This window comes from Aptenodytes forsteri, unplaced genomic scaffold, assembly GCF_000699145.1.
Source record: "Aptenodytes forsteri isolate BGI_AS27 unplaced genomic scaffold, ASM69914v1 Scaffold172, whole genome shotgun sequence".
Lineage (NCBI taxonomy): Eukaryota > Metazoa > Chordata > Aves > Sphenisciformes > Spheniscidae > Aptenodytes > Aptenodytes forsteri.
In genome coordinates this window covers 9,568,953-9,591,013 of record NW_008795018.1, presented here as the reverse complement: position 1 = coordinate 9,591,013, position 22,061 = coordinate 9,568,953, and the positions used below count along the sequence as shown (strand labels likewise).

The 22,061-nt window shown below is 36.7% G+C and overlaps 1 protein-coding gene across 1 annotated transcript in view; it reads left to right on the top strand.

The window, feature by feature from the left end:
• VPS50 (VPS50, EARP/GARPII complex subunit) overlaps positions 1 to 22,061 on the top strand; it is a 97,952-nt gene that overhangs the window by 10,083 nt on the left and 65,808 nt on the right. Inside the window, 9 exon segments of the mRNA XM_009275716.2 lie at positions 1,456 to 1,578; positions 2,395 to 2,466; positions 6,568 to 6,621; positions 9,986 to 10,056; positions 10,488 to 10,605; positions 10,692 to 10,727; positions 13,268 to 13,350; positions 16,855 to 16,897; positions 19,511 to 19,609. Coding sequence (XP_009273991.1) covers positions 1,456 to 1,578; positions 2,395 to 2,466; positions 6,568 to 6,621; positions 9,986 to 10,056; positions 10,488 to 10,605; positions 10,692 to 10,727; positions 13,268 to 13,350; positions 16,855 to 16,897; positions 19,511 to 19,609 — 699 coding nt within the window.

The window sequence follows — 22,061 nt, the reverse complement described above, 5'->3', positions numbered from 1 at the left end:
ACCGTCCCGGCCGCCTTCTCCTTCGGCCTCGATTGTGCTCGCTCGTGTCACCGAGGGGTTCCTGCCGCTCGGGGACACGAAATCCAGTTGAAATCCGGTTTTCTCTGTTTCGGAGCCATTGCTTTCGTCCCCCCCCCCCCCCTTTTTTTTTCTTTTTCCTGTCAAAAGTATTTTAGAGGAGCAGCGGCACGTTCTGATGCTCTTCCAAACTGTTCACTCGTCACCCCTTGGCTGCTTCTAATTGCGTAGAGAAACAGCACCTTGCTTTGTATTTAAAATGTCGCTTTGCCTCATAACGTGTACACATTGACCTCATTTCAATGGATGTACAAAATGAGCAAGTTAGTGCTTGTTTCATCAATTAATCTAAAATCTGATGCCTCTAGCCAGTGAAATAAGCCCTTGAGCTCTCGGTGATGAAAATACCGGCACCATGTACCACTGTAACAACTCGGCATTGTTGGGAGGCTTGGGGTCTTTACGGGACACTTCAGTCCACTGGATCGCTTCACCAGGGTTAAATTCCAATATCGAACAATTTGATCTGTTTTATCTTGATTTTTGGTGAAAGAATATCCTGGCACTTCTCCCTTTTGAGTCTCTGATAAAGGATTTTCATCCCTTCAGTGGGAACAGCCTCTAGGAGAGGGCTATTATTAGTTGAAATGTCCAGTAGAGGAGGGGAAGAGGAGGCTGAGGGGAGGAGGAGGCTCAGGCTCAGTCCTCGGTTTGTTGCGACCAGCGGAAGCAGCTGGGTTGTTGAGAAGACCTTCCAGGGGAGATTGTGACAGCAAGGAGGGGGATGCTTACCTCTTGAGTATTAGCTTTTGGAAAGCTGACAGCACATGTCTGCTTAGATCACCCTGCTAGTCGGAGGGAAATCTGAAATCTCTTAATTTTGTGCAAAGGCGGCAGATCTGTTCTGGTTTTGCCTGTAAAAAATTCAAGTGTTTAATGGCATGACTTTAATAAAAGTGAATTCTGGGGGCTGAATTGAAAAGTTATACGTTTGTAGTAACACTGTCTACCTTACGTTTACAAAGATGGTTCTTCTGGTTTAAAAAAAATCAGGTTTTATTTGTTATGTTTTTGTGGGTTTTTTTTGCTTCTGGAGAAATAGCCTGCCAATTTACTTTTAGTTTATTATGAAAATTTCTAAACTTCAGGAGGAAAAAACTGTGGACTCACCATGCATTTGTGCCATAAATGTATTGATGAAGAAGTGTTTAAGTGATCTGCAACATTGAAATCTGCACTGTGTTCTTTGAAAAGTTTTAAATATCTTGCTGTTTGTAATGGGAAGAACAAGCTGCAGTGTACTGATCTTTCTGTTCTTTGCCATTGCTTATTGTACTAATGTTGTAAATAGCTTTTGGAAAATACTTGTTTTGGTAAAACATTGTTCTTGTTAGGATGTGATATTACATCATGGAAATCCTTTTTTGTTTTGTGAAGGAGGAGCTCAGAGAACTACGTGAAGAACCAACTGATCCTCAAGCTCAGCAAGAAATAATTAACAGCATTGAAGAGGTTTATTTTTCCAATGATTCCTTTGATATTGTGAAGTATGAGTTAGAGGTAAGTTGTCTTCTTAAAAGAAAAGACAGTAATATAACAAAAAATGAGGGTCAAAAGTATGCTTGTTTCAATGAGCTATTTTTCATTTTGTTTCTTATATCTTGTATTAAAGCAAAACTGTACCCTCCTGCCTCATCTTGAGGTTGTGTGGAGCTTCTAGCACATAGTATTGTTTTGATATTGTGAAGTATGAGTTAGAGGTAAGTTGTCTTCTTAAAAGAAAAGACAGTAATATAACAAAAAATGAGGGTCAAAAGTATGCTTGTTTCAATGAGCTATTTTTCATTTTGTTTCTTATATCTTGTATTAAAGCAAAACTGTACCCTCCTGCCTCATCTTGAGGTTGTGTGGAGCTTCTAGCATATAGTATTGGTATGGAGTCTCTTTTTTTAACGTAGTAGAATTAATATCAGTTGTGCTAACAGGCACTTCATAACTTAAACTATTGTGAAAAAGCCAAAATAGTTGGAGGGGAAAAAAAAAATCCTTTCTATATTTTGGGTATTTTTTTAGCAAACTGACTGAGACATAATAATTTCAATGGTTAGGGGTGTTGTGTGTATACATACATGGCTTAAAATAAGGTGACTTTGAGGTAATGATGATATTATATGATGTAATTATGACAACACATTGTTTATCTTAACACTGATTTATTTCAGTATCCATCATTTGAAATAATGGATTAATTCTGCAAATTAGATTGCAGAAGCGATAAGAATGTTTCTTTAACGGAATTGATTGGTTAGTTAATACTACATACGTATTTAACGTCCTTTAATTTCTCACTGAATTTAATTTATTGTTTACATGCAGAGGCTTCCTCCAGTACTTAGTCTTCAAGAACTGGAAGAGTACACAGACAAATTAAAACAACAGCAAGCTGCTGTAAGTAAAGTTGTTTCCTCTGTACCCTCAGGCAATTTGTTGTATTGTCTATAAAGTATAGCCAGAAGTGTAGCTGAAAGTTTTGATTTCTTAAACACATTAGATATTAAGCATTTTTTCTTTTAATATTATGTTGTGTGCTTTTATAGTGGAAAATCATATCAGTGAATCATATGAATGAAAATCAATAATCATATGAAACCATGGAAGTAAATCTTGGTGATGTATTGTAACAAGGAGCAAATATGCTAACTATTTCTTTAGAAACTTGATTTTCTGAATGTTCAGCTTTTCCTATGTATTGCAAGAAAATTAATGTTCAACACAGTGCTGAATAGTGCGGTAGTATCTCTTTTTTTGAGGGATTTCTGGCAATGTAAAGCATTAAATGTTTTAAAAACTCTTTCCTTAGAGTTGCTATTTTCTCTTATTTTTCATTTGCCAATTTGTTAATCGTCCACAAGGGTTTCTAGTGAATACTGGTACAGAGTTATTACGTAATAAAACGAATGAAATGTAACAATGAGTAACGGGGGGAAATTGGAGTTGCAGCTTCTGAAAGGTACTTGTTACATTTCAGGCTTTTTTATCTTCTATTCATACATTAATTATTGATTCCTTGCTCTTTTAAAGATGAATAATAAGTTACAGGAGACGAATGTATTAACTGTGGCATTTGGAGAGTATCTGCAAGTAAAATAACAGTAATAATCCTAATTCATGTCTTTAAATGAATGAAATGTACAGAAGGAGAATATTGGATTGTTAATAATACATAGAGAACAAGTTCCTTCTGCCTAAGAATGCTTTTCCCTGAATAAACCTATGAAATTTTGTAAAGTATTAGTGAGAAGTTGAGCAAATGAATATTCCATGTTTCTCACTAAGAGGTATGAGGAAAGAGGTTGAAAGTGGGTGGTAGTTTTTGGTTTTGTGTTGGTTTTTTGTTTTTTAAAGTTTAAGAGGACATCTGGTGGTGACCTAGTTTTGCAAGGAAATACACTCAAGGCTGAGAGACAACTTCATTGAGATACGCTGGATAATCCTAATACCTGTTATCAATGTCTTAGCCATTCTGCCTGCACGATAGGAACCGGCTGCAGCGAGGGGAGTAGTTTCAGTGCACAGCTGCTGCTGAAACATGTGAACTGGAAAGTGCATGCAGCTAATGAATAATAGGGGTGAGAACTGAGCACGAGGTTTCCAGGAAATATGGCCCAGATGTGTCTTTCTTTTTGAAAAAAAAACCCCAAACAAAAACTATCAAAGCCAAAACCTTTGACAAGAAACACGTGTCCAATTCATCCCTGACCATCCACCCCAGTCAGGATTGGGCCTTTCCTGTGTCTTCTGTAATCTAGTCTAAATGTGATTCTGCTACAGGAAGGAATTGTTGCTTGGGTTTGTTTTCCTCCTTGGGCATGTGCCAAGTTGCTAAAATTTCTTGTATGCTGTTTATTATGTCCCTGTGTCATATTTCCAGGTGGAGCATGAGAGACTGTTGCATGTTTTCTTCTCCTGTCTCAATTATTGCCCATTTATCTTGTGACATGTCAGTTAGGTTACTGTCTGTCTTAAAGGACATTAGTGTCCTTCATGGAAGACAGTACTGCAGAATGTTGTACGTTGTTGGTTCAGTCCTAAAAATATTTTAATGCTGATTGTGAATAGATTATTAGATAGAGGACTCAAGAAGTCTGTTGACAGATCACACAATACCTCTGCTTTTGAAAAAGAATAAATACTGCCTTTTTCACTTCAGTGCCTGTATCTATAGCTGACATAGGAATTTACAATAGTGGTTTAGAGATAATTCCAACTTCTAAATTTCTGTAACACAAAGCACTCAAACGAGTGTGAATTACAGGTAAAAGAGCTCTGATCTTCCACTTCTCACTGACTGTTACCATCTGCTTTTGCACAGCTGATCTTGGTCATGCCTTTGTTTTCTGGGTCACTATAGACTCTGTATTTTCTGTAGTTTTCCCATTACAGTTTTCCATTCCATTGGATGGATTCCAACTCACTCAAGATTTCTTTAATATGTGTATCGTGACAGCTTTAATTTGTCTAATCATCTTGGTACAGACAATTTGAGTTAGGAGACTTTTTAGTTGTATGTCTGTTTGGCTTCATTTTAATTAGTAGACTGATATCCTCAGCTGTATCTTTTTTTTCTTCAGGAGATGAAATATTTTTTTCTGATGTGATTAGGAAAGAGAAAATTGTTTTGGAGAAAATTATTTGGTCCCCTCAAAGAACATTGCATGCATTGATAGCTGCAGCCACATTCATTGCTAACCATTGCAATTCTGGATTCCAAAAGTTAAGAATTAAAAAGTAAATCAACACAATTGTGTGGAAGATGCCAAAAGTGGTGGGACAATTTGGAAATGAATGGAAGTAACCTTTCCAACCTATCTAACCAACCAACCTATCCCTATAATGGGATAATATCGCTCATCCAAAAGAAGGGAAAGAGAATAGCGTGGAAGCTCAGAAAAGTAGTATCACTAAGTTCAGGGGAAGAAAGAAAAAAAAATATGGCTGTGGCAGATGCTTGACAGTGTTGAGGTTGTTATTAGTCAAGGGTAACTGAGAACTTGCGAAACAAAAAAAAGCAATGTAAAAACTGAAAACGAAATGCATCTTTTATTCATGTGTTGCTGCTTGATGAATCCCATTAACAGTGAAAATCAAACAGTTATATCTGTACTAGGGGAATGCATGACTAGCAGGTATATCCCTGTCCTAAAGTTTTTACAGGTACAGGGCTAGCGGGAAGAACAGGTTGGAAAAGGGAGGTGAAAATTTCACAGCATATAGACTGTGCAGTGAACAAAACTTCTTTAGAGCCCCAAGGTCATGTAGGCTTGTGTAGCTTTTGGCCTGCTAACGTCCTTTCCTGCCCCCACCCTGCTCTGGAGTTACTCTCTCGCTGTCCTGCAGAAGAAAGCTTTATTATGTATTGAACAACTAAGAGGTTTTAAAATCGTCTTGTGATTTCTGGCCATTTTTTAATATGAAGGAGGAAAGTATAGCTAGATATATGCCCTTTGTCCAGATTGCCAGCTGATGGTATTGGAGTACTTTGAAGACCATTTGTGTGCAGGTGCTCTTCCAGAGGATGGGAACTGACCTGGTGGAGCCACTGTAAGTTTGTTACAGGAATGCTGACTGAAGGTCCCAACTTCGTGCTATGTTTGACTAAGCAGTCAAATATATAAAAACATCCTCATCTCTCTTTCCCAGTAGTGCATTGTGGGCTGGCTGACTGTCATAGCTGGTTTTATTTTATCTTCATTTCTGGGAGTTTTTTTCCCCAAGAAGAGTATAGAGCAATACCAATAATTTCTTTGTCATGATTCAAACTGTTTCTTCTTAAATATTTGTAGTCCCTGCTGAAAAACAAACCAAACCAAAACATACTATTCTCAAGTTTGTGTCTATATGACTGTTAGTGTTGGATTTTTTTTTTTTTAAGCTTCTGTGTTTGCGCACAAAAGGCTGATCAAGGTAGCAATGTCCATTTTTAAATTCAGTACAGACAGCAGCTCTCAGTAGCATTCCACTTACTGTTAGTTCAGAACAATGGAGAAAATTTTAAAATACGCATGTTCTGTGTGCTAAAGGGTATAATGTGCACAGAGTGAATATTCATTTTGACATGGATTTTATTTAATACAATATCAGTCTGAAAGGTAGGTGTCCTTACGGCTTTCTTAGATCTCTGTGGTAGATGGTTAACTTAGATTTGTACTCTAGCAGTAGCATAAGCAGAATGTAAACACTTGCAGTGTCCCATACTATTTCTATTTTCTATTCTAGTGTGTTCCTTAACAAGCAGAGAGGCAAGGGTTAAATTTAAAAATGCCCACTAATTCCTAGATGGAACTGTAAACATTTTTCTTATCTTGCTCCTAAGGAAAGCTGATTGTCATTTTTAGGATTTTTTACCTTGTTGTGGCGTATTTATTAATAAATTTGAAAACTACAGAACTCAATGATACAGAATCACAAACTTGTTGTAGGACTTTAGTATAGGGATGGCCTACTTAATTGAGATTGCTATGTATCACATTTAATACTCTTCTTTTTAAGGTATCTAAGAAAGTTGCAGACTTGATTCTTGAAAAACAGCCTGCATATGTTCAGGTAAGACAACTAACAGTCACTTTTTAATAGTAAACCACTCCTTATTGTGCTGTTATAATGCTGCACTTGTTTCATTGGGGACTAAATCTAGTAATTTGTTAGTAGAGATGCTAGTGCCTGGTTGGAACTAGCTGTCTATGTATGATAAACCTGTATGTGTAGAGGGAAAAGAACCAAGGGCGTATTGAGCCAGAGGCCCTTAGGATGATAGAGGCTTCGGCATATAACCATTTTAAGAAGGCTTTCTGAAAACATGAGTTCACAGGCTTGACTAATACCTGTAATGGACTTGAACAGGAGCTTCTTTAGTGCCTGTGTTTAGGAGTGGTTTCAGATCTTTGTCCGTAAGAGAAAACAGCAATGACTTTTCTTAAGAGCACTTAACCAGAAACCTGCTACTAATCTCAGGCAGTCGTGAGAATAAAGCATCTCTGAGAGCAAAACAAAGCAAAACTGCTTTAGCTGCTTGCAGTAGAATATTGGCACGGCTTCTCTCCTTGCTCCCAAAACATAGTTGGAACAGCTGTCATAATGATTCTCTGAAGAGAAGGTGTTTTTTTTTCCACCCATTTATTTTTAATGATGCCCCTATACATTTGGTCAGGTCTGCCTGATTTTATCTGATCTTTCCAGGAAACAACAGTGACAATTCTGCAAAGTGAAAACTTGGGATTTTTGTCAAAGTAGTCTGAGAATTATCCTGCGATGGATAATTCTGTGTGTGTACAGCTCCTTGCGTAAGCATTGTCATACCAGTGATTATGGCAATTCTCATTTTGGTCAAGAAGCTGGAGAGAGTGTGGGAGGGCAATGATGGCTGCATTTAGTGGCAGAAGTCTCTCCTTTTTTTTTTTTTCCCTCCTCCTCCTCTCCTTTCTCCTCTCACCTCCTTCCTTGTTAACCTTCTTCCTATTACCTCCCTCCCTTCCTTGCCTCCTGCTTCTCAGCTGATACAGTGTTGCTGCAGGCTTATACCCCCTGGGTGTTAACCCACGGAAGATGTCATGGAGCTGGAGCTATTTTCCTCTTTCATCCAGAGGGCACAACTTCCTCTTCTGCTCATTAGCACTCATGGCCCACACATCCAGCCTGAGTGACCTTGCGAGTGTCCCATCTGCTCTGGCATTTTGCTGGGTAGAAGGAGGAGTGCTGCTGTGTAAAGAAAAATGGGGGGGTGAGCATTGCTTGCATCATCTCCTGCAATAGCTGGTGGAAGAAAAAAGCTTTAAGGGTGATATTATTTCAGTTTTAGTTAAAGGAATCAGGTGGGAGGCTATTGCATAAGGAGGCTGGGTAAATGCTACAGTGGTCAAGTCTTCATAAGATGGTGTAGAGGGGGGCAGAAAGGGTAATTGTATGGTATCAAATCCTTCTGGTATAGTTTCGCTGTTGTGCATGTTCGGAATTGATGTTGTTGAGTGAGTGCTGCTTTTTCTGAATCCAGCAGCTTCACTTTGAAAACCCCCTCTCAGTGCACAATAGTACTGTGGAGAATGGGCTTATTGCATTTTGCTGTGTAATGTTAATATTCTTATCCAGCAGCATCTTAGTGAGATGCACGTGTTTTATACCAAGAAGTTCTTTCAGATATTCCAAAGGGACAGTTAAAAATCTACTGTGCCAGTAAGAATCTTTTAAAAGCATTTCTCAAATGCATATTTGCCTGATTAAGTCAATAATCCTTCAGTGTTACACATGGGCACAGGCTTGCACAGAGTTATTCTTGTCAGTAGACTTTCTTATCAGAGATTTCTGGTGGGCATCGTAGGACTCACTTTCCCACTGGCTTATGAAATGAACCACCCTGATGTGCTGTGGGTACTCCGTAATGGCAGCTCCAGTTCAGTGTCCAATTACAGTAACAGGTCATTAGAAGAAGCAAAAATGCAGTTGACTGTTTGTCTCCTGGACACATTGTTTCCACTGTGCAAAGGAAAGTGTGGGGAAGTCACGGTTTGCACCCCATTCCTAGTATGAAGTACTGGTCTAACAGGCACTGCTATGGGCTGAGAGGCATGGCACAGACATAAGGCAAGGGATTTGTAGTTTTCCCTTCTCCTTAGAAGGAAAGGCATGCTTTAGGAACAAGCGATGGGTGGAGGACTGTCTTTGAGAAGAGAAAAAATGTATTCAGCCCTAAATGCTGGATGGAAGACTCCCTCTCTGGGGACCATTAGGCTGCGCTTTCTTCCCATGCCTCTCCATCCAGTCACGTTCAAAGGAGAGATTTTACAAAATCTTTGCAAGAGGCAAGACTGGAATGGAGTTGCTCCTTATTGTATGCGTTTCCTCATGAAAAAGGGAACAATGGCCTTTTGAATAGCTCTGACATTTGCAAAGTATGTTTTTAGTGAGAAGTAGGTACTGAGGAAAGTAATCTTTGAATTTGGTTTCTTAAGATATTATGCATATCAGCAACTAAGCTGTCATTTTTCCAAAAGCAACGTTGGAAGCAACAGTCTATAAAGGAGGAACTGTTTTTGGTTCAGATGCAGCTCAGTGATTTGTCAGAATTACTTGTATCTTTGGAGACTGACCAGGAGCTGATGTTAAACTGAACTAAACTTTTGTTTTTGCTTGTCATATCTTTAGAATTAGATTGGTTTTCAAAGTGAAAGTCTCCCTTCTCCCCATGGAAAGCACTTGATACGTTTTGAAATGATGAGTAGTATTTAAAAAAAAAATATTTTTTTTTCTTTAGCGTGGGGAGAGCGTTCACTTTTCTGCAGTGCTGTTCCTAACAAAAGAAATCCTAATAGGTATATATATATATTTTTAAAGGAGTTGAGATTATACTAGGCACTTCACTAAGTCAAAATCAAGCTAAATTCAGGTCACCTGTGCTGGAGAGTTTTCATTTGAAATTCAATAGGATACCATTAATGTTCATTATGAAGTGACATCTATTAAATTGCTAGAACAGAAGTGCTTCTAAACAAGAAAATGCTGTGTGAAACATGATTTGTTTTGTTTTGTTTTGTTTTGTTTTGCTGCTCTCTGGTATATTAATGCAAATTAAACCCTGTGCTTCTGTCCCTGAAGCTTTGATCATTCTGCTGTGGTGCATTAATGGCATAGAGATTCTTAGGCTAAATGTACGATATATATAAATGTAGAGGGTCCTACTGCAGTGCAAATGGATTTCAAGTATCTTTCTTCAAAAGAGAATTGTATGTTAAAAAATAGTTTATATTAATGTTACATTCCAGTGCTTAGCATATATAAAATGAAACTAATAATATATAAAGTAACTCTACAGAGTCATTATAACATCTCAAGAGAAACCTACTAATCACTAGTCTTCACTGGTGTGAAGTATACAACTTTAACTTGTATATTTATTTAACCTGTTGTCTCTCTGTAGGAACTTGAACGTGTTACATCATTGCAGACTGGCCTTCAGTTAGCAGCTGTTATTTGCACAAATGGAAGAAGGTATCTTGCTTAAATAATGGCAGAGATTGAAAGGGGGAAAAAGTATTTGAGAAGAAAGTTGTAAACCCAGGAAGTTTGCTTGCTGATGATATTTCCTATTTATGTGCTGAATGGAATTAGCAATAGTAGTTAAAGATACTGAAACAAATACCAGCTGATTTCTCTCTTGCAGCTCTCACTTTTTCAATTGGGAATTCTCTTTAACAGGAACCTTTTGAGATACACCATTAATTCACAGACAAGTTCTGCAGAAGGGAAAACATATCTTCTTAGTAGTCTGTTGGTATCGTGTCAATTTCTGGGTTTCCCTAACAATGCTGATAATCTTATTTTCTAGCATGTATTTTGATGGATGTGTTAGAATTTATTAGAAATAAGTTTGGGTTTTTTTACACATCGTTGAAGATTATGTTCATTTTTAACTTTTGCAGACACCTGAATATAGCAAAGGAAGGCTTCACACAAACTAGTTTGGGGCTTCTTGCAAATCAAAGGAAACGACAGTTGCTTATTGGACTGCTAAAGTCTCTGAGAACAATAAAAACATTGGTATGTACAGTTGTTTTTGTTCAATGGCAAAATATTATTCTTCATTTCTGTGTAGTTATCACTGTTTTTTTTAATTTTATTTTTAGCAAAGAACTGATGTGCGTTTGAGTGAGATGTTGGAGGTAAGTCCCTGCCAGACTGTTATAATTTGAAGCTATTCTAAGTCTACTTTTGTCAGTCATCTTAATTTTGTCCCTTCTTTCCTTCCTCTTGCAAACAGGCTATGGGTGTGTGCGTGTGGTGAAATTATATTTTTATTCTTTTTTTTAAATGTTGTGAGAAATACTTCATGTCAAATTAGATAGCCCCTGTGCTGGTGGGGAAATGTTTTCTGTCAAATACTCAATCCTGCCTTTAGATCTGAGCACTGAGGCTTGGTTAGTTCAGTGAGAGTGCTGTGGAGTCTTCACTCCCCTCCATACCCCCAACTTATACTTCTTTTCTGGCCTTAGCTTGATATTTGGAAGAAAAAAGAAGGTGAGATTTAGCTGATTGTTGATATGCTGGGTCTGGATAAAGTACTTCTACTGGTATATTACCATACAAATTTATATATGAGCTCCCTACTTAGTATTTTATTTGTAAGTGTAGTAGCTTCTCTCCTTATTCATTGGGTTAGCCTTTTAATAGTCAGTTGTAGAAAACATTGCAGCATGCAGGCCATGACACTGAAAATTCTACTGATACAGTATATATACTGCCTAAAAATGCAGCAGATACTGCACAGAGCAAAAATAAGATCTTGTCTTAAGGTGATTAAATTGTATGAAAGGCAGCTTCAGGATTTTATTGACAACTATATTTTAATCATGTAGTGTAACAATTTTGACTTGCTAATTTGCCAAATATTTACAGCTAATACTGGATGGAACGTCATTATGATAATCCCTAGTTACTAAATTTGGAAATTGAGTCTTAATAATTGTAACTCTTAAGATTCTTTGAGTTTAATTTCATCTTGGGTAATACACCTTGTTTCAGCACACTTTCTTAATCTTTGCAAGCAAGAATGCATTAATTTACAGGCTGCATAAACATTGCCTTCTGCTCAGTAAGCCCTGTACAATGATTAGCTTTTCATTTCTGTGCTGTATTTTGTTGCACAGGAAATCAGCTCTTCACTGTATACTGGTAGGAGTTGTCTTGAGACAGAGGTGTGGGTGTTGCATCCACACACAGACCCTAATGTCTGATTATCACAATTTGCCAGTGATTTTTAAACGTTAAGGGCTGGAACTGCCCTTTCTGGCTAAGTGCAGTTTTAGAGCTGTGCTCAGTGTCTGCTCCCAATAAGGTATCCCAGATATTGGCCAATTTACTGTCTTTACTCCAAGAAGAAGTTAGTAGCTTGGAACATCCGTGAGAGCTATTAGTAGCCATTCACAGAGGAACATTTAGATAGGGTTCCCAATTAAAAAAAAGATCAGACACGAAGCTATAATAACTTAGAGGGGTGAGCTGCATCTGGAATATATTAGTAATATATGTTATGCAAGCAGGCTTTCTGATTTGAGCTCTGTTAGACTTAATGGAGCAAGTACCAGGTTTCCAATGGAGAAAGATGCAAAGAGCTGTGAATGCAGCAATCATTTTAGACCAATGCACTGTTCTGTTTTCATCTAATGGATAACGTGTGTGGAGTTTTTTTGAGTTTTTAGCTAAACTTGATCTGCATTAGAATGCTGCTGTTAAAACCAATTTCATTTCAGAAGCTCCTTTATGATAATTGCCAAATATAAATTGCCCTTGCATTTTTACTCTTCAGTCAATGACTTTGAAATTCCAGTAACAGCTTTGCATTTGAGCTCTCTGAAGCACGTAATATAATGGATGTCATTAGGACAAAAAAGGGAAGCTCTTAGCTATCAAAGAGGGTTTTCCTTCTTCCAAGAGCCTTTCTGGCCTCATATCTAATAGAACACAAAAATAGTAGTTATACCCAAGGTACTGCCCATGTTCTGTTGGCAAGATCCTGGAGTTTTACATTTTTGTGTGTATTTTTTAGTTTTGGTTTTGTCCTGGCATCTTTATGATGATAATTGATCTGTTTACCTATTGGATATTCTTCTTATAAATTAGGACAATATTTCCATATTCTTTTTTCTGAACTATGTTTTTTTTGTCCTGGGCCTTTGTGTGAGCCAGATGTCTTTAAATTCATTTCTAATCAGCTGTAGAATGTGTCACATTAAATAGTGTTTATTTGGGCATAATGTTGGAGTGTCTCCCTTGTCTCTTTTTAGGTTTTGTAAACTATGGCAGCAGCCTGCCAGTGCCTGAACTTCTTTCCTTGCTCATGAATAGATCATACTGTATTAACAAAGGTTTGAAAGTTAACTGGGAAAATGTTAGTTGGTTTGTAATAAAAACTTTCTGTTATGTTTTGTATGAATGCATAAGTAAACAAAACAGCAAGTCATTTGCATAATAGTTATACATAGTGTTTTCAGATGTTGCTAACATGTTGTCTGTTTCTAATTCTAAACTGCTTGCACGTTAAGTTCTGCAATAGACCCTCTCTCATTTCCTTTAACTTTACTGTATAATGTAAGAGGCAAAATATTTTGTTCTTAATGTTTATACATAAGTGTGCAAGCAAAAATGGGTGTTGCAGTGTTTGCTTCAAAAGCCAAATTAGCTTTCCATTGTGTTTTATCCTAAGGAAGAGGACTATCCAGGAGCTATTCAGCTGTGCTTGGAATGCCAGAAAGCTGCCAGCACTTTCAAACACTACAGTTGTATAAGGTAAGGTGACATTGTGCAGATTTCAGCTTCTGTATGATTTACTTGTAAATGGTATAAAACAGTGATCGTTAATTCTCATTCTCTACAGCAGCTTTGACTGACATTTACTTTTCTAAGCAGAAAATTAAAATTGAGGCATTTATAAAAGCATAAGCATCCTCAGTAGTTTCCCCCCCTCCCTGTACCACTGCTAACCAGTCTTCACAATCATAACACTATATAGTCTATGTTTGGACTATGTCATTGTTTTGTAACTGTTGTAGTATGTTGGCAGGTAAAGTTTCAACTAAGACTGAATTATAACTGTGCTACAAACTGCAGCCTAGAGATACCTGACCTAATTTTTTAATAAGCAAGTTTATATTCTGGAATTAATTTACCTACAGCAAGATGGCTTTGGAGGGTAACTTACTCTGATTCTTGGCAATGAAATTAGCAAGTGCAGAGCTTCATGCTGTCATGGAGAAATTGCTTTCAGAACCAGAACTAATTCAAATATCTGCAGTTTCTAGCTTACGAAGACTTGATGTTTCCATTGCTTTTTAGAAAGAAAAGAAAAAAAAAGAATTGGGTAAACATTAAGTTCAAAGTCATAATAGATGTGACAATAAATGAGTAAAATGACATGAAATTTGATGTTTCATCCTCTAAGATCCTCATTACATTAATTAGATTTTCTTTTTGTGTTATTTTTAATTAGAATTTTAGATTTTTGGGTAAAATTCTGACATTGTTTGATCTCCTGTCAGAATGCTCTCTGACTTAGAAGGACCAAAATCTATGAAAACACATGCTTTGCCTCCCTCTGTCCTCTAAATGTATGCTTTGTTGCAACTTCAGAGTAATTACCCATAATCCTCGATTTCAGTTTAGGATCTGCTTTTTGAGGTATAGTTGTTTCAGGATCTGAAGATGCACCGAAGAAGTGTATGAAGTTAGAAATTGTACCTGGAGATAAGTCCCTCTCTACTCTGAAGTCAGATTTCAAAGCTTCTTTTTGCTTTCTTTTTAGTTCGATAAAACTTGTGTGTGGATATAAATTGACTGTACAGCCAACATTTGCCTACATATATTAAAATTTTGAATCCCTTCCTTATATAGTAGTGAATGAAAACTATTCTTTATTTATTTGAATGAGGAAAAATGACTGCGATTTCCCCCAGTCCTTGACAATTCAATTGTTGAGAGGGGAGATGACTCCTGAACAACTTTTGCTCTGCTTAACTCTACCTTCTGTAGAGAGATGGGTCTTGCAGTCTTCCATACCTGTGTCTCGTTTATACTGTTCAGTAAGCTCTCCTTAGTATTTATTGCTCTTTCAGATGCTCTGTGGCTCCAAACATTAATCTGATTTATTCTGCATATCTCCTGCATTTTTTTCTTTTGGAGAAATTAACAACATTTATCCAGCTTGAAAAGGCAGCTTGTTTTCTTAGAATCTTACAGTGCTCATCTGGAAAACCTTGTTCTTTTGAGATTTAGGTTAAATTACACAGTTTCTTTGAATTAAATTCTGTTTTGTGTAAATAATATGGAAGTTTCTGTTTAATGTTGAATCACTTCAAGCTTTTATTGCAGCTTCAAAGTTTATCTCCACTAGACTATGTCTAGTATAGCAAAATTTGGAACTTAAACTAACAGTTCATGTTTTTGCCATTTGGAATATTTAACTGCAAAAGTCATACTATTTTAAATCTGATAGCATACTGACAAGATACATGGCAAAGAGCTGTAAGGATTTACTTCATTGTTGCACTCAAAAGGATATCCTTGCATCCAAGAAGACAGTTTCTTGAAAGAAAGGATGATGACAGTAAAAATCAGCACTGCTACTTTATTCTGAGAGAGTTTTTTGAGCTTGTTTTTGTTTGCATTGTGAGAGCAGAAGGACTTTTTAGCTGTAAATCCCAGCCCCAGTGCATACGTTTCAGTCTCTCTGCAGTTTTACTTTCAGAAGTCTGAGAGAATATGTATTGTATGGAATAATGTCTCACTAGCAGGGGATTGGGCTAAATGAATAAGTGATCTTTTGCATTTCTCTTTAGGACTGCAGTAAAAAACAGCTAGTCAAGAAAACAGACATGAGCTAGCATCTGTAACATGTGCTTATATGAGGCATCACCTCTGTACCTTACCATGAGATTTTCACAGTATCCCTTTGATTGTCCGCTGTGCACATGACAAGAATCAGCGCCTGCCTTTATACAATCATTCTTCATATTTTTCTTGCTAGATGGTGGTAGGAATTGGGTGTAGCTCTTAAACAGCAGGGGATTTAAACCTTTCTATGAAGCATATAATTTTTTTATTTTGGTGTATACATAATCTGAAGAGGCAAGCACTTCAGCTTCCCTGCTAAGACTGCTTTGGTTTTAAGAGTGGCTGCTCATCCTCCTTTGAAATAATGGGCTGGATGTCTGTTATTTTTGTTCTCCATTGTCTTCTTCCTAGGGAATGCTTGCATTATGTGATTAATTTTTGTTTAAAAATATAAATCAAAGTATTTTACCTTCTGCTTGTTGATCAGTTCTGATGTGAGTAGACTCCCTTGAAAAACCTGTAGGAAAATGTAGTGTCAGATAATAGGATGATTCTGTCTATTGCATTTGGGTCGAAATGTTACTTCTGTTACATTGCAGCAACGTGCCTCCTAAAAATGCGCTAATTTAGGTTTGTATGGGTGGGGATGCAAAAAAAAAGACTTCTAATATGTTTTTTATGAATGAAATGAATGCTTTGAATTAAATTCTCAATTATGGTAAATGGGCTTTCATCATAATCATGTAGCCATTATGTCCGAGCACTACCTTTATAATTCTGGCTTAGAAAATACATACAGATTTAGCTAGACACAGCATTTCTACATTTAAACTTCAATACTTGATCAAAGTTACTTTTTTAATGAAATTTTGTGATCACACCTTCTTTTCCTAAATTAGTCAGCATAAGTGTAGGCTGTACTCTTCCAAACACCTCCATATATCATAGCTTGGTTGAATAAATAAACTATGAACGTGTGTATTTAAAATTGGTGCTTGAGCCCTCACTTGAATGGGAGGACAGCACTGTCAGAGGAGTGATGCATTGCATCATTTTTTGCTAATGTCAGCAGCTTCTATGTTTTAGACCAGTTAATTTCAACATGTAAACCAACTATATGTTTATACACAGGGGGTGATGGTCTATGCTGTACCTAGTTCTAAAGATGGAAAGAAGGAGTGATTCTGTGCACAGAACAAGGATCTTGCTCTTGTTGCATTGTGAACCTAGGATAATGTGCTGCTGCAACAGATATTTTAATCTGAAGTGTTAGGAATACTGCAAATGGCTGCAGTAAGTGCCTTTCAGTAGTAACTGAAAGTAACAGCAGGTTAATGATTTATGATAAATTACTATATTGTGGCTCGGTAGCAGGCTAATGTGTTGTTTGGAAACAAGAAACGGTGTGAAATGTTAATATGATCAGTAGTTTGATTTTAAACATTTTTTTTCTTTCATTAATAGTGAGTTGAATTCAAAACTGCAAGACACCTTGGAACAAATAGAGGTGAGAATTAATATATTGTATACGTTAGTGTTTAACCTCTAGGTACTAGAGCTTTCTAATGCAATGTTATTAGCAATTGCAGAACGTGCACATTTCTTTCAAATACCGTCTTTGGAATGCTATAGTCATTGCTATTTATGTAGCCTTTTGTGCTGCAGTCGACTCAAATGCTCTGTAATATGTTATCAAACTTATGAGGCAGCTCACTACTTGTGCCCACTGCAAGTGGTAAAGCAGTCAAATAAAATAGGCACGTAACATTTGAAGTACTGGAGCAAAGATATGCTCCCTGTATAGTGAAGATGCACGGTGGTTTTCAGTCCATGAACTGCTGTGAATTCTTTAGACTACTCCTAAATAATTGTGAAAAGAAAATTAGCAGCATTGGTATTACAGTATTACTATACAAAATTAGCAGGTTTGTATAAGCTCCACAAGAGATCTCAGTTTCACTGGGAATTTTAGAGGTCAGCAAACTGGAAACAGCTGGATAGGGTCAGTGCTAAGCCATAGGAATTTAGACTTGAATAGCTGGGAAAGATGCGACTAAGACAGAAGGTTAGTTTAAGTTGGTAGATAGTATTGCAAAAGCAAATGAATATCAAATGGTAAGTGTCTTGCTGGAAGTTGGTGGCAAAAAAAAAATCATGAACGATAGGAATTCTTTTAACTCCGTTACTAGGTAATTTTGAGCTGGAACTTGGCAAGCTTTTTCTAAGTCTAGTAATGTAGATATATATAATGTATATGTAGTGCATGTAATGCCTACACATGTAAGCGTAGCAGGAAACTGAATTCATTGTCCCAGCAGCTCTCTACACCTCTGGTCATGTGCTCTTTAGAAAGTCAGATTAGCGCATGTATTATCATACCTCATTATTTAATTCCCTGTACAGTCAGAACTTTGTTAAATTTCCTTCATTTATGCCTTTGTACTTTTGCTTTCTTGCAAAGCTTTTCTTTGTTCTTTTACACTTTCACTGATATATGCTCTATTCAGAGCATGGCTGGTTCAAAAAAAGCTAATGAAATGACTGTTTTCTTCTCACTCTCACAGAGGCCAGTCATTAACCTCATCTTTTTTTTTTTTTTTTCTTTTTTTTATTTAAGTTTTAACATTGACCATACTTTTATACTATGTTACAAATAAAATGCAAGGTGGCTTTAGTGGAAGGAACCATTGAAAAACGTAGCTGAAAATATTAATGTGCTCTCTGCTTAAGAGCTCTGTTCATGGGCTGTTTGATATCCCTGTTTCTCTCTTCGCACAGCTGTTCTGCATGAAATAAGAGAAGGAAAAAAGTTTTTTTAAATCAGTATATGGCTGAAATTCAAATTGCTGAGTAACCCTTTAAGAAGTTCTGAATCTTGAGGTTACTTGTCTGTTTACCATTTTGCTTAGGAAAAAATGCAGTATTTGATTGTATTCTAGTCTCCTTGTTTGTGCTTAAAGAAAATACTGATCTGCTTAAAAAAACCCAACAAAATAAAACACACACCCCCAAACCCAACAGCAACAAAAAAACCCCACCAAATCTCTAGGATTAAAATCCATAAATATTTTGTGGATAATGAAGTAATTCATAAAAATTTTCCAGTGGAGTAAGTACATAGGGACTAAACAACCATCTCCTGTGGTTTCTATTTGCAAGAGCAAGACTACGTTGCAAGATCCTTAAATAGTAAGAATTGAAATGGCTTTAGTGACTAGCAAGGAGAAAAAATATCTGCTAGCTGTGTATGTTATCATATGTTATTGATTCCTGTTTTCTTTTCTTGCATTGTTGATTGAAAATAACTAGAGTTAGGCTGTGTATCTCTGAATATATTACAGCATCTAAGTGAGAATTACATTATTAAGCTACATGGTCAAATTCTTGGAAGCCTTATTAGTTAGTCATTAAGTATATGATCCTATTTTAGTTTTTTTTTTCATTCAGTGCACATAATAGATGAACTTCATTTATTGCAAAGCTGTTCAGTATGCTCAGACACAGCTTTGATGGCAGAACTAGTAATTGTGTGTGTGTGTGTGTGCACGTGCTCTCTTTTCTTCTCCTATGGTACTGATCATTCTGCTGGTATAGTACTCCATAAAAGACTTATTTCACAATGAACTTTTAAGTCAGATAGTATTAATTCCATTTAATAGATGGCTGTCAGAGGGTTAAGAAGTCAATAATTGAATTACTTGAGCTGAAACACTTGTGGAGCATTTTCATTTTTTTCCCCAGATCTAGGTTTTTCTTAGGAGTGGGAGTAGACCAAGCTGGAACTCCCAGCTCTCCCATATTGTGGTGCTAGACCTTCTCAAAGTAAACGTCACTTTGAATTTGACTTCAGTGAAGTAGTGTACTTTTTACTGTGCTTCTTCTTCGAAATGGTGGAACTGTTTGGCTGACAGAAGTTTCAGACTGAAGTACTTCAGGCTGCAAGAAGTAACATTTGAGCACCTCAAAATAGTCCAGTGATGTACAGTCTTGGCTATTGTACAAGCATAATTATTAGATTGTTTAAATAAGCATCTTTTTTGCACTTGCTATTGTTTAAGTAATGTATTACTTGGCCTGTTTTTATTAAGTGTTTAACACATTTTTTCCTTCATTTATATAGGAACAATTGGATGTAGCGCTCTCCAAAATATGCAAGAACTTTGATATCAGTCATTATACAAAGGTTCAGCAGGCTTACAGGCTGCTTGGAAAAACACAGGTTAGTACTCATCTCCTGAGTAAGTGACAAAGAACAGTGGTATATCAGGGTGAAGCTTTGAGTACTCTGATGGAAATTTATTTTACTAATGCTGATGAATCTTGCTGAGTATACAAAGACTTCTATAATACTCAGATAATTTAACAGTAACTGTTAAAGGTAAACTGTGTATTGCTGTAACATGTAGCTTTTTGGACATGGTATAACTAACTTCAGCTCTATTTATAATGCTATTTGCATTATTAATTGTATTTGGGTATGTGAGTACTATTTTTCATAGCTAGGTCCCTGTTACTGAGTTGTGCACAACCTGTACCTTGTATGCGTGCGTTCCCATTTTATATTGTACGAATGTGACAGGAATGAAGATATGAGGAGATATTTTTTTGGCAACAAAATATGACACAAGGCATGTCAAACCTATACTGTGGACATGTCCTAAAAGTTGTATCTCTGTGTGCCTAGGGCCTTTTATATGTAAATAGGAGTAGGTCTAAACTCTCCAGTAGGATGTAGTTCTCTTCTGTTGGTGCACTGTCTTGAGGCTTAGGATGGTTTCTCTGGGAAGGCAGTGAACCCGTTTCCTTCTGAAGCAGATACGATGTGTGGGAGCCAGTACCAAGCTCCTGTGAAGTAAACGGGGATAAGGAGAGGAGAAAGTGCTGAAGGCATCTTTCGCCAGTGATCGGTGTTCATAACATAGTGAAGCTAAACATGGTGGTGCCAGTGCAGCAATGCTGTTTTGCTTAGAGAAGAGATTCCTCCAGAAAGCTTTAGTTGCTAAAGATCACGTCAAAGTGCCTGTCCCCTGATGAAGACAGGACAAGAACCCCATTCGTTCTTTATTATGCTTGGGGTTTTTTTTAATGTTGTTTCCCAGTATTCAGAAGCGTGGCTGACATTAGAATGCCTTTTTCGGGTTTGTTTTTAAATTTTTGTTTGTTTTTTGTTTCTTTCTAATTAGAACCTTTCTAGCAAAGTAGGGTTGTTCTTCCGTGGCTTGACTGTGATAACAATGTAGCTCTGCAATAGGATAGAAAGGGATTTCTCTTCCCATACTTTGACAATGTGCAAAATTATTGGAGTGCCTAAAGACTGCAACTTGAAATCAGGGGAGAAGATTAATAAGACTTTTCCTTTGTTAGTGCACTGTATGCAATTTCTTTATTTACTGAAGAAAAGTAGATATAGTGCATTCACTGCTCCGAAGCCTAGTGCATGTGTTGAGAAAGGCAGACTTTTTGTTGCAGAGGAATGAAGTTTCTGAACAAAACAAAAGTGTTACTTGTTACTGCATGGTTTTGCCTGCTCTGTTCTCATGACAGTGACTTGTTTTTGACATTCTTTTTATTACTATTAAAGTATGTATTTTGAACTTGTCCTGAAAAGAATTTAGTTGCATCATTATTGAATTATCTCCCATTTTGACCCCTCCTCATTAAACAAAATGAGAAGAACCTTCAGTGTCTTCAGTACTTCTCATGTTTTCATTTGTCATTCTGTTTTCTTTGACTAATTCAAGTTAGGACTAGCTGCAGAAGATCGGTTATTTGCGATAGGATTGAAGCAGAATTGCTTGTTCATTTCTTATGGGGGTAATTGAGTTCTCGGCTCTTGTCAGTAGCTAAGAATGTCAAATAGGAAGTAGCAAAACTGACCATTTTCAAATCTGCAGAATCTGATAACTTCATCCTGGCATATCAATTTTTTTTTAATCTATTATATATACCAATTATTAGCATATCTTGAAACTGAGAAAATTCAGTGTGTGAAATGGACTAATGTTATGGACAGGTTAGTAACAAAGGATCAGGGAAACAGCCTGACCTGAAACTCGGGCATGATTATGGCAATGCTTATATGTTATATAGTCATCAGTGTTTAGTACATGTACTGATATTTTTTTTTCTGGAAAAAGTAAGTTTTGTTAAACAAATGTAATATTTTGCTTTTATTGCAAAGAGGGTTTTTGTAAGAAATTTATGGATGTGGTGTGCATGCCTTTCTGTAACACCTAATTTTACTTTATATTCAAGGAGGAACTCAGTTTGGCAAGTGGATGGATTGAAGACTTTGTAATTGTGGTTTTAGTTTTAGTAATTGCAAAGGAAATATTTTTATTTTAGTTGGAAGTGTTTCCAGTGGAGAAAAAAAGCACTGATCTCAACTCATTTCTTTTTGAAACATTCATCAGTGATTGGGAGGGTAAATGAATGAATGAGTAAATTCTACAATTAAATATATTATATACACGTAAAATTAATATTTACTAGTGATAATGTAAAAAAACTGATGAATTATAGAGGGAGGATGGCAGGGGAAACTGATTTTACGGGTAATATGTGAACTCTTTTACGTTGCCATATTGTAATATTGCCAAGTCCTATGTTACGTGTTTTTGAAACAAAGATTGGAGGCCATGCTTACAATCTCCTGTGTTCAGTACTGAAAA